Genomic DNA, 18947 nt, shown 5'->3' with positions numbered 1-18947 from the left:
CTACACCTGACATTATTCCATCCTCCTTCCCCTCCAATCAATTCACTAGGCCCAAGAGCTATACAAGAACTTTTGAAATGGCCATTCATTTATCAAAACTAAAAACATCACAGCAAACTAAACTTACTGATGAATTGCAAACTCTTCCAATAATGTAAGCTGGTGAAAGGGTTAAGAGTGGTCAGACCTGGATAGCAGGCAAATACAATAGTTTTCTGTATTTTAAAATATGGAAGGAAAGAGATAAAATGCTCTTATTTCATGTAACTGCAAGCTATTAATCCTGAAGAGATACTAAACATCAAAAAATGTTCAGTAAACACTGAACACCACAAAACATCACAGGAGTTTCAAAAACCTTAATGTCTGAAAAAAGAATGGTATCTTTGAAAAACATGGAGTAGGAATGAACTCAGGCAATCAGTTTGTCCTAGAATCTAAAATGCTGTTTATGCTGTTTACAAATAAAGGGATAAATTTATATTAAACCCTGGCATTTTATTATTTATTTAGCTTGACTTCCACAGAGTTATATTCTGATCTGCCCACTGTAACATATGGAAGTTAGTAGAGTTATCTTTACCATCTGATTAAAAAGATAAGACTACTTCTTATGCTGCATAAATGAGTTATACATAGATGGTTCTGGAAAAGGATTAGGGAGACCACTCTTTTGTGATTGCATCTCAATGCAATTGAGGTCCAAAAGAGAGACGAATCTTCTACAAATACAAAGTTATGGACTGTTACAACAGTACCTTGTACTCTTGTTTTAGGATACTTCCTGCTAACTTACTTAGAGTGACTGAAGGACAATTATTCTGGAATCCTAGCAATGGAAATTCTGCAGTTTATAGGGAACCACCAAACCCCATGAAAATATACGCAAGTAGCTCCACAAAATATCCTCCTTACCTAAATATTTGCTCTCCGATGGTTGTTCTAATTCACGGAAAGCACTGTACTTGTCTCCGCAATCTAGTGCATGTGAGAAAAGAAACAAATACAGTAAGATATTATGGATTCAAATATCATATGTATTAGCACAATTGCTCTGGATTTTTATATTAACATTTTATCAAAGACAAAAATAAGAAATATGAACTATTGCAGTGTATTGCACATCGTGGTTGAATAGTTTTTCTTTTACCTCCAAAAGTAGATGAGCTTTCAGAAGGCTTCTCAGCTGAAATTCCTTTAAACACAGCATACTTATCAGTTGATGAGAGTGTCTTACTACCTGGGAGCGGTATTAGTAAAGAAGGAACACTAAAAACAAAAAAAAGAAAAAAAAAGAAAAGTTTCTTAATTCATCCATAACAAATCTGCACTTTCAGCAAAAGAAAAAGGGGGGGGGGGAAGAAAAAGATAAAGAAGTCGGGGGGGGGGAAGAGAAAGGAACCACTGTTCAAAAAAAGAACAGTACAAATCAGCAAGTTTAGGTAGCCATCTATTCAGTAAAGTGAGGACTATTCCATAGTTATGCAAGCAAATCTTTTTGCACATAAACACACCCTATATAGTAAAACTGCCATAATAACCTAACACTATGTTAGCAGTTGCTGGAAGATTTAAAAGATGTTCTGCAACAATTTTTCTTGCCCTCCACACAAGCCCCCTTATCAGACCTTGGCAGCTCTACAAAACAACATCCTTTACATATGAATGATGCATTTTACCTCCAGTTTATGTCATTCAATACTATGCACATTGAAAATGTGAATGAATTTCTATGGTGTTCTTTGGCCTGAAGCAAGAATCTTTCCAGAGCCATTTAAATCTCCTTATCAGCAGCCTACAAGCAACATACAAACCTAGCACTTGCACACATGTGCTAATGATGGTCCGTGATGCCTGCAGACAGACAGTGCAATGTCAAAAAATATAGCTTACGGTAATATAATTAAATTTCACATCACTGCAAAACAGGCTATTAGATATGCAATCTTGGCAAATGTAATGGTTAATCATCTGTACTCTACAGATGGCCTTTTTTTTTTTAATAAAGCTCCATAAGCAATTAGATTATAGCTCATTGTAACATTCTGTTCAAAACTGAACACTTTTACAACTGAGTAAAGAGAACTGCTGCCATGAAAAAGAAACACCATTTTTTCAGGATCCCCTGCTTCCCATTGTTGAATTTAAAAACAATATTTGCTAAAACTTTCACTAGTAGAATGGCTTTAATTGCAAAATGAAGTCTAAAATGAAGATTGTGTACTTAAAATAGGGCACCCTTCAGACAAATGTGGCACAATTGATATCAGTAAAATGAAATTCTTTACATAGAATGCTGTCATGCATACTGTAGCTGAAAGCTTTGTGCATACTGGCATCCTATTTGAGGTTGCTGTTGAGGAAGTGGCTGGTAATTGCTGTTTATCTGGAAAGCATTAGTTCTATTTGCAACTAAGGACAGTCAATCCAATACACTGAAATTTTGTGTGTCTACAGTTAAAACATACAGAAGCCACATAAAATTTTGCTCTGTGCAATAAAGGGAAAGATGACTTTGGGATTTTATGATCTCAGGACTTTGAAAGATTAATTTCAAATCCTCAAAGGAAGTACATATGCATACTTATTTTGTTATACAAAATTTGTCTGAATGTCAGCCTCCCAAATGAAAAGGTAAGACTGCTAAAGTCTGAATGAGATTTCAATTCATATTTATGGTCAGTTATTAAAAGTTTAAGCACCAGTCAGAGAGACGACAGAAAAAATGAAAACCCTATCCACTATAGTTCTCCATCATTTTAAAAAAAAAGATTATGATGTCATGTTCTTTGCATAGTCAGGGCCTGATAAAAGACCTTGATATCAGTGAATGTTTTCTACCAACCTCAATGAACACTGGACCATACTTTTAATAGAAGCACACAACACTAAGAACAGTACTCATCTGCTCCAATATATTTTTTCTGAATAGTTGTACGTATGATTTTTGCGTGAATGCTCAGTATGAAGTAATTTACAATTTCCTGTGCAATAGTATAAACATTTGAAAAACCTATTTGCATACCTTGTATATGCAATTTACCTCAGCATGGTGAAAGAAGTGCTAAAAAACAGCCAACCACCTATGATGCATCAAATGTTATTTTTAATTCAGAAAGCTTAATTGTAGTTCTAACAGCCTTCAGAAGAAACTGCCAGGGTAGAAGTCAGGTGACAGAAGAAAATTACAGGCTAAACGGCTACCCACAGAAGAAAACATTTCATTTCTTGTGAGAGTTTTATAGTACTGAAGGGGTGGAAATCAAAGATCTACTACCTGCTCCGGTGCTGTGAACTGGCTGCTTTGGAGGAGCCAGCTACATCTCCTTGGAAATCAGTGAAAGAGTCATCTATTGAGCCAGACTTTGAAGCATCCTGGAACTCCTGGAAGTCATCATCCTCTGGTTTTACTACCTGGATTACAGATAACACATAAATTGATATACCATCATCTTTTCAGATTGTCATACACCATTAAACCTGTTCAGAAGGTTTTCCCTCCCACACTTTAAAAACAAACAACTCACCCCTATAATTTCAACATTAATATGCAAAATTAGCATGATCTGTGTTTATACTTTGCCTGTGCCTCACCCCACTCAGTACACACACAAGGTGCTTAGAATTACAGAAAGTATGCATGAACTGTTGAATGAGGAACTCTCTATGTTCCCTTTACATTAATAGTATTCTTCCTGTTTTAAAAGATGTCACAACTATGATGAATAATACATTTAATTTAAATCAATCACACACATAGCAAAAGCATCAGAAGAAATGTTCTTGCAAGAAGGATGAACCCTATTTGTAAACACCAAAATTGATCCTCAAGATCATCTACTGTGTTGGAGAATAAAGGCTTTTATAGTTCTCAACTTCTCTTGAAAACTCTAACTTGTTTTATTAGCTAACAGATTATTTTGTGCAGTTTAACCTAAAGCTCCATTTTAAAGGCATTATAAAATCCTAACTACAACTAAAATCCTCTTGCAAGCATTTGTAATGGAGAAAGCCTTCTTTTCTTTTAACCTCTAATACCACCAAAAAGAAATGGAAAAAATAAAAGGACATTTACAGCAGCATGGCTTCACATTTTTAGAAGACAGTCTAGATTTCAACTTCATTTTTTGTCATTTACTTAAACTCTCTTGTCATTTGTAGCTTTGAAATAGTCAGGCTAATTCTCTTTCCAGGACAACAGATTTACCATGCAACAGAAACATCTCTAACCTGACTTGGCGGGTAGGATGGTACAAAACCTCCCGAAGACTGTGTTGCAGCTCCACCAGCTGGTGCTGTTATGCTCATTCCTATGACAGTGGGTCCAATACTAAGAGGCATGGAGACTGGTGGTCCAGAGGGCATCAGAGGCTGCTGGCTTACCGTGGCAGACAGTGACATTGGTAATCCAGTTAAAGTAGGGACAGGGGCAGCTGGAAATTGGTTTAACACATCAGGACTCACTACCGGTATTCCTCTCTGCACAAGCACAAAAACAATTATACAGTATACATTTACCAAAAAAAAAAAAAAAAAAAAAAAAAAAAAAAAAAAAAAAACCCACGCATCTTGCATTCTCAGCTCCAGTTTCTAGTTCACATTATTGAAATGATGAAAGGGCAGGGAATCAGTCTGTCTCTCTCTCAAAACAAACAAAAAAACCCTATCAACAACCTATAAGCAATGTGAATCCTGCTTAACACCCTGAGTGCTGGAGTTACATGGAGGGCAATGACAGACCTCACCTGTGTGTTCAGAAACATTTGCCTGCATTTTTGTTCAGCTTTAATAAGCAAATCTAGTAAGCACTGGCAAGCAAAGCTACGCTGGTCCTGGTGTGTGCTACAGTCTTTCCCCACACACCACTCCCACATGGTACCTCAGTCTGGATTTTCACAGCTGAAGGTACTCATGCCTTAGTTGCCATACAGGGTTGGTATTTTCTGACAGCTTTCTACTGAACTGGTAAAATGCGATATTACACTGACACAGAACAAAAGCTTAAAATCAGCACTCCACTGATGCAGGCAAGAAGGCAGCAAGTTCAGCTCTAGGTATACAGAAACCATATATGTGAGGAACAGATGTGTATACAACAGAAGTACAGCCAGTATTTTGTATTAAAAAGATTTGTGAACAGAACATCTTATACATAAGAACCATTTTCAACTGACACTAAAGGAAGGAATAACTGAAGTATAAGTGCAGGAAATGAAATTATAGTTTCATTGAAATTATAACAAGAGTTTCTCTTCTGCACTTCAACAGAACTAGTATTTTACTATAAGTGTGGTATACTAGCTACTTGTGCTGACATGCAATATATGGCAGATAGGTCAGCTACCTTTTTGCACTAGCCTCCAAAGTCTTAGTTGTACCTGAGTTACTGCTATCATAGCCAGGACAGCATAAAGCTCTTCTTTTGTAAGCTTCCCAGGTGTGGTACGGTTGGCTAAAGCCCATATTTGTCCAAGTGTCTCTCTGGGTAATCCAGATGACATCAGTATGGGGTAGAGTTTAGCAGTATCTATTCCAGTAGGAGTCATTGTGGTTTCTAAAATTTTCTTATACAACTCTGTTAAAAGAGACTCAGTATTAGCTAGTGATAATTGCACTTTTCAAGTAAATTTAAGATTGCTTTTCTATTTTGACTCAAACTCTTAACATTTAACATATAAAATTAATAGAATTCCAAAAGGCATCAGCATTCTGGCATCACTTCAATAGTCATGTTTCATCTACGTGCATCATTTGATTGTCTTTACATACAAATTTCTACAAACAAAGAAGAAATACTTTATACAGAATGCTATTAGTGCTCTATATTTAAAAACACATTTCTTTAATGAGTTTTTAGGATAATGCTTACAAAAAGATAATTATAGCAGCTTTATGTATTTAGAATTTAGCGTAATCAATACTTAGTACAGCATTTCATTTTCTATTTACTGTTATTTGCATATAGAAGGTACATAACTAAGAAACGAGTCTGCTTAAAGAGATTCCAGAAACCAAACTAGCCATGAAAGTAGTATTATCAGCAATAGCAACTTATACTAGCATAATCTGCTGTCATTTCATACTCTAGATTAAACATTTAACGTGCTTGAAGAAACTCTGGATTTCTTCAAATGCAGATAAAGCCACCATGAATTTCAAATGTATCAAAAATGCAGGCTTCAACTGGTGACTGAAGAAAAACATCTCAATCAATAAATGCCACTCACATTTTAGATTGCTCACTTCATAGAACATAACATTTCTAGTCACATTCAACACTGGTAATGGCCTAATAGCAGAGATTATAGGTTGTTAAACTAAAACATTGCAAGATAATCTTCCAGTGTTAAAAATCAATCACTCATCCTTTTAATTCCAAAGGAAAATCAAGGACACCGAACATCCATGGGGAAGAGAGTAGGGATAGCAGAGGAAGCTTATTCTTTCAGCCACACAGCTGTTAAATGTGTATTATACACATGTGCATGCATACATTTACTCTTCTGGCAAAGTGATCATGATTCTAGACTAAAAGTTAAACTATCTTCTAATTACCATAAGCCACAGTAACTGGAAAGCTTTATTATAGTTGAACAATTAGGTATCAAGAATATTTAGTGCAGTAGTTTGTACTTTTTAATCCAAAAAAGGTATTTTCATAGAATTATTTTGTTTTAGATTTCATTCAGCATTTTGTGCCCCCTCCTTTTATTTACTTACTTACTTACCTGGGACTAAACTATCACTGTAAATCCAAGGAGGCATCATCTGCTGAATTGGGTCCTGCGAAGGGAACACTCCAACTCCTGAATGTACCATTTAATAAGAAAGAGACAGTGGTATTAAGACATACAGATTCAGAGTATAAAGATCTTTGAGACTAGATCAGTTTGACAGTATCATTTAGCATTTCAGGCAAAGATTTGGGATAAGAGTCACTGTGCCCAGAAAGTAAAAACAGCTACTACAGTCAATATATATTTCAACATAATAACTAGAATGATTGGGAGTAATAGCAAGAATACAATTATATTACACAAAATGAAGTAAGGAGCTCCTCATTTGCCAAATTTATGGTTGAATAGAAGTTCAAGTCTCATTGTCTTTTAAAATTTCATACAGTAGTTCTGTGACATATCAGACTTAGACTTCCATTCAACAGTTTGCTATTAGGGCCACCTGTGGAACAAATAAACACATACCTACCAAAACCAAAGCCTAAGAAATATTTATAATGCTCTCCCCAAACAGATTTTTTTCCTTACCTCAGATGAAGCTCTGACAAACTCTTAAATAAGAGTTCACGCATTCTTTCTCAATGCCCTTGCAGCTCAACTTCCACATCAATTCTCTCCTGACTACAGTCTAATTTCTATTCATCTCATAGCTTCAAGCACACACTAATACAAACAAATCTTTCCATTTCACTAGCCAAGCAAAGGACATTTGCTGCTTCCTCCAATCTGATTATTATTCTTCAGCTTTAACTACTCTTCCTGAGACACTTTTGCATACTACCAACTCTTGCTCCCATCCTGAAATATCTGATACAGCTCAACTCCTTAAAATGAAATAATACCAAAAGTGAAAAGGAATTCTTTCACTTGAACTAGCTGATACATAGGAGAATCTTGCTCAAAATTTTGATAACATCAAGATAGTTGAAAGTTTGCGATGTTTCAGTATTCCCTTTTTTCTACCATTATCTGTTTTCCATTAAACTTCTGTTCCTCACAAAGTATTTCAACTCATCTCTCAAAGCCTCTGTAACATCAGGAATTATTCTAAACTATTGTACTACATAATCACTTTCAACTCCATTATCTTCTGTAGGTTGCCTCTTATCTTAAGCCAGGGTCACATGTCCTCTCTCTCTCTCTCTCTCTCTCTCTCTCTCTTTTTTTTAATAGTTATCAGATTATATTGCATTTGTGCAAAATGAACAATGCAATTATTTTGCACTGACTGATCTATGAATAAATGAATAGTTCCTATTTCATAAACTACATTCTTTTAAGTTACTTTTAGCAATTTACTATTTATTAAAAAGGCTTAATTAAAAAAGCCCTTATTAAAATTATTAAATAGCACTTATTAAAAAATGCCTATTCAAACAATTTAATTTTATACAGTGAGATTTTTTTCTTTTTCTTTTTTTTTTTATATTGGACAAGGTAACACTTGAAAGCAACATATACAAACAACCAGAGTGGAACACACAAGATTAGTAACAAAAAGTTACTGTCCTTCTAGGAAAGAATTGCTTGAGAAAGTGTCAAATTCATTAATCTAAGCACAAGAAACCTTTCTCCATTTCATCTCACCCTCAAGTGAAGTGAGATTACACAAAGGAGTTGTATTTATTATTGAATACACTGGAGTTCAAGTTTCACGTAATTCTCAAGTCCAATATCAGAGCAGTATCTAAGGTGCAACAAGTAATGTGGGTCTATTTTGACTGAAGTAAGTATTAAAGAATCAAACATTTGACTGTTAATTTTAATAAAATGCAAACTGGAACTAAAGCTTGCTTGAAGTTTCACTTACTCCATCTGGTCCAGCTTTTGAAATTTTGATCTCTAAAATGCAGACAACTTTAGACAAAAGAGGTATGAGAGGTAAATTGTCCAGGATCCTAATAGTATCTAGCTAAGGGCTTTAACCTAACAAGAGTTTACCCCCTCAAAGTTCAAGATGAAAATCCACCATGATATAGACCATCTCTAGTAGCAAATTTCCTTAAATATTATTAATAATAATAAAGTATCTTTAGAGGGCACAGGTATTTTTCCCCCCCAAAAGGGGGCAGAATATTTAAAAAATGAAACAGACCCGATTAAACAAACATGTTAAAGTGATTACAGCAGTAAATTCACGTGGAAAGAGTTCAGAGCAAAATCATAGTTGTTACTTTCAGCGAGGTGCAAGAGGTATTGACATATTATTCAAGCAGGCATTCAGAGCAAAATTATGCAGCAATGACTTCAGAATTAGTATATAAAGTGTTAGCATTCAAGCAGGGTTTTATTAGATTTAAATTCTGTCATATGTTTCATTTGCTCACCACACTCAACTGCTATGTTTTGTTCTGAAGCCTTGTGCGCCTCTGTAGGAGTGGTACCACTTTCATGTCCACCTATAATACCCCAGTCATTGATGGTTAGACTGGGATGAACTTGGCTTGCAGCTGAAGCTTTGTGCGTAACTTCGTTTGTTTTAAGTTTGGTTTGGTCTTGTTCAGATTCATTTAAGCCATTATCTAAGACTTTCTCCTCCAAGGAAGAGCCTGAATAAACAGCATGAGGAAGTGTTTATATTTTGTTATTAACCACTCAGACTGTAATTCTACACTTCTAAAGGAAAAGTATTACTAGTACTGCTGATGAATGATCAAGATCAGTATCTGTCCCAGCTCAGAGCAATAGTACCACCCTGTTGAAACACTTTTAGGGCCTGATTCTGCCCTGATGTATCGTATATACACAACAGAGTAAAAAACCAAGTAGCAGCAAGTAGGAGAGGAAATACATTAAATACATAAGTGCATAAATGCACCACAGTAGCATAATAAAGAGGTTTTTTTTTAATATCACCAGCTCAATTTTTATATCACCAGCTCAATATCTTTTTGTACTACAACCTTAAAAAAAAAAAAAAAAAAACCACTAATGGAAGACAGTGAAGACTTAATTCTCTTAGGATCATGAATATGCATATTTAACAACCTTTGGATCAACACATGACTTGTTCCAGCAGTAAAGTTCTAAGGGAAGGAGGAGAGGAACTTAATCATTTTTCCCCATGGATCAGGCAGTTTTTACTTAATTGCCCATATATTACATTTGCAACCAGAGTGAATAACAACATGAGAGGTAATGACTCTGCATATAGAGATATCGTTAAAAAAAAAATCTTTAAAATTTTTGTATCTTTTTAAATAACTTAAAATAAATAACTTAAATAACTTTTTTAAAAAATGTATTTTGAGTTACCTCTTTTATGGATACTGAGTGAAGATGCAGAGGTAGGAAAAAAAGGAACCTGCCCAATTGTACCATGCAGGACGGGTAACACTGGAGTCTGGGCTGAAGGGAGAGGTTGAACCATAGTCTTTTCTGAAAGCAGTTGCCCAGCCTCAGTAGCAGAACGGAAAGGTTGAAAAGGCTGAGAGGTGGTTTGAGGCACCGATTTGGGGATTTCAACAGGCCCTTGTATAAAGTCACTAAATTCTTCATCATCAAGAAAAGCAGAATGGGAAACAGATACAGCAGAATGGGATGATGTGGGATGATCTGTAAAATGGAATGAACACACAACGCGAAGTAATGAGGAAAAGGGCTCTTAGGTGGAAAGGTAGGGAAAGATGATAAATATTAGGTATGCACAGCAAATGAGTGAGGAGAAACAGCAGCGGATACATTATTTGACAAAGAGATGAGAATAGTTACTGCTGTTAGCATAACAAAAATATGAGGTAAAACTGAGCAGCCACTTCCCACCATGCATCTTCTCTCCCAGATTTTTTATGATGTAAACATTTGGATTGAAACTTGATTCTTAGCACTGGCTATGAAAGTATTCCATTTGTTTTAAACAAAGTCAAAACAAATCAAAAGGCAGTATCCTCAAGTAGACATAACTGGGGGACAGCAGGGATATTCTCCCTCAAAGAAGCATTTTATCCTCAATAGTTCAATAATACATCGTAAGATCCCAGATAAGTTTTTATTCATTTAGGTAGTTTTCTAGTTGACCCACTTCTCATAGTTGCCCGTTTTAACGGAACTGACACAGGACGCGTAAGTCCATAGGCAATGGAAAAATCATCAGAAAAACACTCATGACTTCCAAATTATTTAAGAGCAAACCCACAGAACAGATGAAGATTTATCTGGGAAAAAAAGCTTGTCTAGACGAGCTTCACTTCAGGCTAGACATAAAACAACCTATACAACTACAATTCAAGGGAAATCTTTAGTAATAATTTTTACAAAGGTAGTTTTTACTGAGGAAAAGAAGAATACAAATGGCTTCAGTTTGATCATGCCCAGGTAATGGTATAAACATAAGATATTTGACTACACTGAAGTCATTATAGAATGTTTTGATAATACTTAGCACTTATATAGCACTTCTCAACTTCCAAAACTCTTGGCAAAACATTAATTAATTCTTTATCTAGGAAAAAAAAAACTTCAATTATAACATTTAGAATCAAAGTGTATACAGGAAGTTACTAATGGACTTAACATTCATTATCAATTTACATGAGGCTTCACATTAAGCACATCACATTAAGCTTTCTTTTAAGGATAACAGGTCTTCTAATAAAAGCCAAAATCTAGTATTTCACTGTCATAACCTGAGAAAGCAAACAGCAACTGGGATGACATTTCATTTTACAATGCAGGTAATCCACCATATAAAGGTGTTTCTTGGAATTTAAATTCTCAGCAGGAAGACTCAAACATCAGAGTTTTGAGCTGGAAGGTGACAAACCTGGCTTTTTTGGATGCGATGCTGGTGTTGGGTGCATTTTAGCATCTCTAGAAAAACCATCTAAATTTCCTTTAATGGCTTCCAATGCATCATCTCTGCTTTTTTCACCTGTCTGAAACATGATAGAACATTTGAAAAATTGAAAGTACAACTCAAGTTTTCTTTCAACAGCCACAATTGTTTAGCAAAAAAAGACAAAAACAAAACCAACAAAAACAAAAAAAAACACCTGCTGTTAAACTCAAACCTTTTTTCTCCAGTAATGCTTTTCTGGAGCATAAGAACAAGAACTCTACTATTTAGAAAGGGAGATTATTTTGCAGACAACAATGACAGCATTTCTCAGTCTTCAGGCATGCAGTTTGTGTATTACAACAATTTATAGGCATTACTCAGCTATTTGTATTCTTGCAGATGAGAACTTCTGAGCTCACCGGGACTGTCCAAAACTTTATTAAGTTAATGAACAAGCCACCAAATAATCTATTTGGGAAACTCCATCCATTCCCAAATCTTACACACTAGGTAAGATTATTTTTGAAAAGCCAATTTCATTTTCAACACTAGACTTTGTTTACCTTACATCGAAAGTGTGTAAAGGACCGAATATTCCAGATGCTTTCCAAGATCTAATCTGATGTCTCATATATAAATTTCCCACTTATCTACTTGTCAAATGAGACAATCCTATTAAAAAACATGCTAAAAAATGCAGTTATTTAGGACATACCTTAGGTTTCACACTGCTCAAGAGTCTCAGCTTTTGTTTTTGCTCTTCAAACTGGCGTCGTTTTCGTTCTTCTTCTAAGAATTTCTGCTGGTGCTCAAACCTCTTTCTAAAACAAAATGATGAAAAAGCTAGAGAAAGTATATTTTCATTATAATTTTCATGTCAAATTTCTCCTTGATTTTTCCATTTCTTCGTTCTTAAACTCAGATGGCGTGGTGTACACACTTCCACTTTTTGCAGAACTGTAAGATAGGCACTACTAACTTCATAGACTGTCTTCAAATGCAAGGGAATGATCTTCATAATATTTTATAGTCCTAAATGCACTTCTTTCTAGAGAAACTATCAATAATAATTTTAGTGTGTACACTACTCCTCCAGAGTATGAGTCTCCCATGGAAAAAAAAAAAAAAAAAAGGTCAAGAGTGAATTAAGTGTCACTTACTGTTGTTCTTCTGCAAACTGTTTCTGCATGTCAGGGGTATACTGTGGGGCTGCTGGGCGCATTCCTAAGAAAGAAGCCTGTCCCATGTAAGGCATTCCAGTTGCTTGCATTGGCCCTAAAGGCATGCCACCCTAGAACAGAAATCAATAATTTAACTCCATGATCTTTGTAACAGAACAAGCCAAACCACTGGAAACTACATCACGCCAACTTGTGAACTAGCTATAAAATTTAGAACATTAGATGTAACTGGAAGCCTCTGATCACAAACTGGCTTTTAGAGGGAGGGGAAAAAAAAAAGAAAAAGAAAGAAAAGAAAAAGGCCTCAGCCATTCAGTAGATGGCACTCTTTCCTTTCAACACAGAATCACAATTCTTAAGGAATTTAAAAGGCAGGCTGGTCTTCCGGACAAATAATAATAATAAAAAAAACCAACAACAAAATCAGGAATTAAAATCCACACAACCTACCTCAAGAGTGGGAATGTTACAGATAGCCCAACCTACATCCTCTTCAGTATTATGGTCTGTGATTTTTTTCTTTTTCCCCTATTCTAAGGAATTGTGTAGTATTTTTAAATTCCATCTAGGAAGTACACTCTACTAACCAACAATGGATGCTGGCAAAATTTGGTCTGGTCATTTTGCAAGCATAGTTTATTTAGGGGTCCAAGAGAGGGAGACTGTGTAAGATAATAGAAGACACTTGCCTGTATAAATTGCATGTGTATTATAAAGGTTTGCTGATATATAAAGCTTAGAGAGTTCTTTAAATATCAGAAATATATTCAAAGAGAATACTATAAAATATGATGCCTTGCCTCAGGTTATACCAGCTTAACACCCATGCTTCAGTTTCTCCACATTCTCCAGCCAGATTCTCCCCTGTTATTGCACTGCAGTTGAGAGGGTTGTCACTTTTCAAACAAACATCAAAGCATTCAGATCAATCCATACAAACAAGTGTCACACACCTGCATGGTCATGGGTCCCGGAGGAATCTGAGAACCGTAATTCATGCCCATCATGCCTGGCATATTGGACTGCATGACAGAAACCATTGGAAATCCTTGCTGTTGCATAGGAATCATCCCTACAACAAAATATTAAACAAGGTAAGCTCCCTGTTAGGATTAAAGCTTATTTTGTTTTGCTTGTTTGTTTGTTTTCCTATTAAACCAGTATTGCAAAGGAAAGGAAAAAACTCCCAGTCAGGCTGGACTGTTTCATAAATAAAACACACACAACACTGCAGGCAGCCATAGAATTTCCTTAGGTTAGGCGCTGGCCAGTCTAATGAAAGAAATGTTATGGGGCTTCACCAATAGCTAAGCTGATGAATCTTTCCACCATCCTACAGATCTGTGGGTGTCTTCCCGCCTTTTTTCAGAAGAGGCATTTCCAAACATAACAAGATTTAAAAGGCCAGGTTAACATTCACTGATAACTCCCCATTTCTCTTGAAAGGAAAATTTATAAGCTGGTAGCTTTTGAAGATAAGTCAACGGGAGATAAATTTGTGATAAACACAATGAAACTCCCATATTCTAAGCTGGCTGGATAGATTAATTAGACCACTATCTATATTAGAATGGCTAAAAGATTTATCAGTAAAAGCTAAAATTAAACAGAATTGGACAAATCAAGCTGGAACATATTAATTCACTGAATAAAGCCAAAAAGATTATTGTTTCAGTATTTTCGTATCTCACATTTTGCTACCTTGGGAGACATATACTAATAGAAAATACAGATGTGTTACCCGAACACTGAGATAATTATAATTGTGCGTAACTTAACATCATAGGTAAAAGCACTCGAGGAGGGACATTATACACTCAGGAGTAATCCATAAATCAATCCCTGAGAAATGATGGTTTTTAAGAAAATTATCCTCTCCCCCTACAAATTCTCTCTGCATTTTCCATTAATTAAACAAACAGCACTGGAATAGGAATGAGAACAAAGGTAATCTACAGCTGAGGCTCTCCTATTGTATTAATATTTTCCATATAGGTTGCACCTCTTGTCCCAGGGTCTTGCTGTGCTTTGTAAATATTTACCAGGTCTTGCAACACCCTCACAATATGGGCATACACAGCTGGTACATGAAGCATAAAGAGGTTAAATACCACGTTCAAAATAATACAAAAATCTTAAAGGCAAATTCAGGTTCAAAATGGACTTATAACTCCTAGATCTTTAATCCAGCATCTGGTAATAGTGCTTCTTCAACATTACATATAGTTTTACAAATAATGTAAGGCTCAGCTTACAGATAGTGAAGCAGAAAAACAGCTAAGGAGGTCACTTAATAGTCACATTTCCGAGCATCACCACAGAACAGAAATCACTTTAAGTTGTTTAGTGTATCTGAAATTCATTCATACCTTGAGGAGGGCCTAAACCGCTTGCTACAGGAAACATGAAGCTGGGGATGGAAAAGAAGGTACATGAGAGTCTGTAATTTTAATGCAACTTCTCTACATAAATGAATGAAAAAGCTACCCTGACTTGCATGTCAACACTACCACAAACTCTCCCACCTTCTGGTCAGCATAATCATCTGCTACTGCAAATTTCACAAAACAGAACATCTCTACGTTACGGAAAAGGCCATCCCTTCCAGGGATCCTCAGTAGGGATCCTTGAAATGTCAGAAGAGTTGTATCAGCACGGTCAATATCATCACAGAGAGCAAAACGAAGGAGAAATATCTCACCTGCTGTAATACTACTAAAATGCTTTTAACGCATCTACATTACCCATCAAAGAGTTTTCAGCACCTTTCTTAACACGGGCTAGGCCTTCAAGAACTGCAGAATGAATAAGCATGTCCTGCTGGAGGTATCTGATTCAGCAAGATCGTTAACTGCATCAGGAAATAGTTCTAAGCTGCTTAGTAACAGTTTTACTGAAGACAAATAAATTATCCAACTAACTAACAATAAGTATCACAAAATAAAGTCTTTTATACTTTATCAATTACATCTCATTAGAAGAAAAATAGTGGAAATGAAAAAAAAAATCATGCAAGTATCAACTGCTAAGCACATTTGAAGGAAGAATTGTTAAAAATTCAACTGAAATTATAATGGCAATTACTAGCCCTCACTTCGAAATGAAAGCATGTGCTGTGCTGCCAAACAGGAAAAAAGACCTAGGTTAGAAGTCTCATTTGCAAGCAACATTTAGAAACATACGTCAGCAGCAATTTACCAGATGAGAACCTCATTCAATGACCCAGCCAGCTATTACATCAAAATACTATGCAAAGAAACATATTTATAGATATCCAATATCCCTCATCACAAGGGCAGACTTAAAAGAATCTGCCAAAAAGGCAAAGAAGAAATTGCTATCATAAATGACCGCAGAGAGTTTCTAAAAATCTTCAGGAAATTCAGAAAGACATCCTGATATTTATAAATAAGAGAGTAGTACAATAAGAGTACCAAGATAAAATAAGGAATTCAGCTTATGAACAAGCATATAACTTAATTGTAACTACTCATAATATAGACAGCAAGTTACATGGTCTCCAAGATAACCTACATTATTCTTCATTTCATCTTCTAACTTGGAATCTTTTTAATACCTTAGCTTTTCCTTTTGCCCTAACCACCAGGATACACACTAATTTCTCCTTTCATAACTAATACACATCTGTGTTCCAAGTGGCCCAGGTCTTATCATTCTTGATCACCAGCACTATTTTTAGTTTCTGTATTTGAAACACTGGGTAGAGGCACGTTATCTGAACTCAGAACAAGTGCTGGGACTCTCGGGATGGGATTCAGTTCAAACAGTCTAAACTATGACCAAAATGTATTCAACTGATGGGCGTTCAATTTGGTTATTTTAATCCACTTCTTAGCATACAAGTACTAATATTATGAAGACAAACAGCTGACTTAAAATCCTAGATGGATCCTGATCCATGACTCCCATCTTGGTCAGAAAGGTGGTTTTCTCCATTCACAGGCTGAAGTTCAGCCAATTAACCGGCTCCTGCCTGCATTGCATTTCACCTATGGAAATACTTCTTCTGTCAGCAAAGAGAGCCACCTTGGTAACACATCCTCTTAAAACGTGTGTAATTTCAGATGTGTGGAGTTTTTGACCTAAGTCAGACCAACAAGTGCAACAATTTTAGGCATCAAAAAACTTACACAGTTACTTGTTTCTTCAGAATTACAAAACATTAATAGTTAAATTTCAAAAGCTCACAAGTATCAAAAGGTATTCTCAGTTTCATGTTTCCCCTCCTCCGTGGGGAATCTGGTCACAGAAACAAGAATTCTTCCAAATTAGCAAACGTAATGTCATCTAAACAAGTACTGCAAGGTACCATTGCTTGTTGGAAGCAAATAAAGGCCAGACTATTAAATATTTATCCCTTTCTACAGAAGTCCTGATTTATTTATAAGTCTCCAATGAAAAAAACCCCAACAAAATACTGCAGCTAATTAGAGGAGACTGAAAGAAGAGCTAGTTAAACAAAAGCAGCAAAGCAAGCTTCTTTAACACGGATTTCCGTATGCATGGCTAGGATCCATCACAGGATGGATGCTCCAAGATTTAGCTATGCAATTGCCTAGATTAGCCACAAGTACACATACATAATCCCCCATGAATTGCTTTATTCAAACAACAAACTTCATTTCTAGACTACTTTTCAGAGATAAAAAAGGTAAGTCTACACACATAAAGTTAAAGCAACTAATTCATCACTGAAAAAGAAAGTTGTCACAGTAAGTTCTTAGAAAAAATTGAAGCACTATAGAAAATTACAGAACATTAGTTACTATATATTGATAGGAGCAACACCTGAAGTAACTTTCCTTTAAAGGAGACCTTTTGATTCCAGCTGTCTCCAAGTAACACCGACAAGAGAATTTCACAATAAACAGACACTTAAAAGTAAGACAGTGGTTTTTTGGGTTTTTTGTTTGTTTGTTTGTTTTTTTCAAGAGGGGCATGATAACACGATAACTTAAGTAGTTCGTAAGACCAGTGTACTATTTTGGTGCTAAAGAACAATTATAACCAGTTGAACGTACGTTCTAAAATGACCAAATGTGCTTTCTACACAGTGCAATGACTACAGAACATGCTGTTTTAGCGTCATTTCTTATTCCCCATTATTTTTATAATAGATTTAAAAGGACCTGTGGACATTTCTGCCATTCTCAACAGCAGAAGCACTTGATCACCTAGGTTCATGCAACCAACCACAATACTTTGGGTAACACAGTAAGAAAATGTAGCGCAGACAGAAAGATATAAATGACCTACTCCATTTTGTGCAGTGCTTACCACAAGGAAAAACAAAGCAACATGGTTAGAACAGAACTCTCAAAGCAGTAATATAAACCTGCAAATTTCTATCAGATAAGTATCTTGGATATAGAGCTTCAAAAAAAGTCAGTCCAAACTTCAGTCAAAAAGCAGAAGTGTGAGGAGAAGCAGCTCCTTTTCTGTATTCATATTTTACTGCAAAAGCTCCAAACTACACATAACATTTTCCCACCCACAACTGGATTTTTAAGTCTCCTAATTCCTAGTGAATACAATTCTATCAGTACGACATAGACTAAGTCCCAGTATTTTTCAATGGCAAATTTCGACCCAGAAGTTAACAATAATGAAAGTGAAACAAAGCAAAAAAGAGAGAGAGAGAGAGAGCGCGCATGAGAGAGAGAAAGGTTTTCCTCCGCTTCCAGTCTTCAAACTGAAAAACCCCAAAATATTAACAATGACAAACAAGGATTTTAAAATCCTCTTATTTTTTCAAAATCTAGAGTTTATTGCCAGGTTTTTGTTACTTCTTTTAACTCTGCGTGCTTGCTAAGTAGACAGTGTTCCTCTAAGAAAGGGATGGATGGGGTATTCAGCTACTTTTAAGAACTTTTTCAGATTGGTATATATGGTGAAAAACAAAGATAGCCTCCTGTGCCTTCCAAAATAAGCACACACGTAAGTATTTACATGAGCTTTTCTCTTCCCAAATGCTTTACAAGCTGTATTCCCAGAGCACATATGATGCCTACTCATAAATGCAGAGCAGCAACCTGGCTAAAGACAGCTACAGGAAAGCTCACTGCACGCACGCACAAATGTTTCCGACACAGGTCGTCGCCACGCAGACTTTCCCTCGCGGAATTTACACCAGCGCGGACAAAACTGCGTCTGGGGCGCTCAGGACAACTCAGTGAATTTGAATTCCCCTTGTCAAAGCAGAATTTAACCCAACTCTGTCCCTCTGTAAAA

General features: G+C 35.9%; 1 protein-coding gene across 6 annotated transcripts in view; it reads right to left on the bottom strand.

Annotated features, from left to right (window-relative positions):
• Positions 1–18947, bottom strand: part of SYNRG (synergin gamma) — a 42420-nt gene that overhangs the window by 22682 nt on the left and 791 nt on the right. For 3 of the 6 annotated variants that reach the window (XM_062592413.1, XM_062592414.1, XM_062592415.1), the window contains exons 2-14: positions 15065–15105; positions 13649–13767; positions 12675–12805; positions 12230–12335; positions 11500–11611; positions 9993–10292; positions 9065–9286; positions 6729–6806; positions 5379–5575; positions 4231–4479; positions 3278–3414; positions 1151–1269; positions 916–978 (exon numbers count right to left, since the gene is read on the bottom strand). In XM_062592413.1, coding sequence (XP_062448397.1) covers positions 916–978; positions 1151–1269; positions 3278–3414; positions 4231–4479; positions 5379–5575; positions 6729–6806; positions 9065–9286; positions 9993–10292; positions 11500–11611; positions 12230–12335; positions 12675–12805; positions 13649–13767; positions 15065–15105 — 1874 coding nt within the window. The remainder of the gene's footprint in view (positions 1–915; positions 979–1150; positions 1270–3277; positions 3415–4230; positions 4480–5378; positions 5576–6728; positions 6807–9064; positions 9287–9992; positions 10293–11499; positions 11612–12229; positions 12336–12674; positions 12806–13648; positions 13768–15064; positions 15106–18947) is intronic. The other 3 variants (XM_062592418.1, XM_062592419.1, XM_062592416.1) reach the window with 2 other exon arrangements.

The sequence above is a fragment of the Rhea pennata genome, chromosome 20, assembly GCF_028389875.1.
Source record: "Rhea pennata isolate bPtePen1 chromosome 20, bPtePen1.pri, whole genome shotgun sequence".
NCBI classification, from domain to species: domain Eukaryota; kingdom Metazoa; phylum Chordata; class Aves; order Rheiformes; family Rheidae; genus Rhea; species Rhea pennata.
This window is presented reverse-complemented; position numbering and strand designations above follow the sequence as displayed.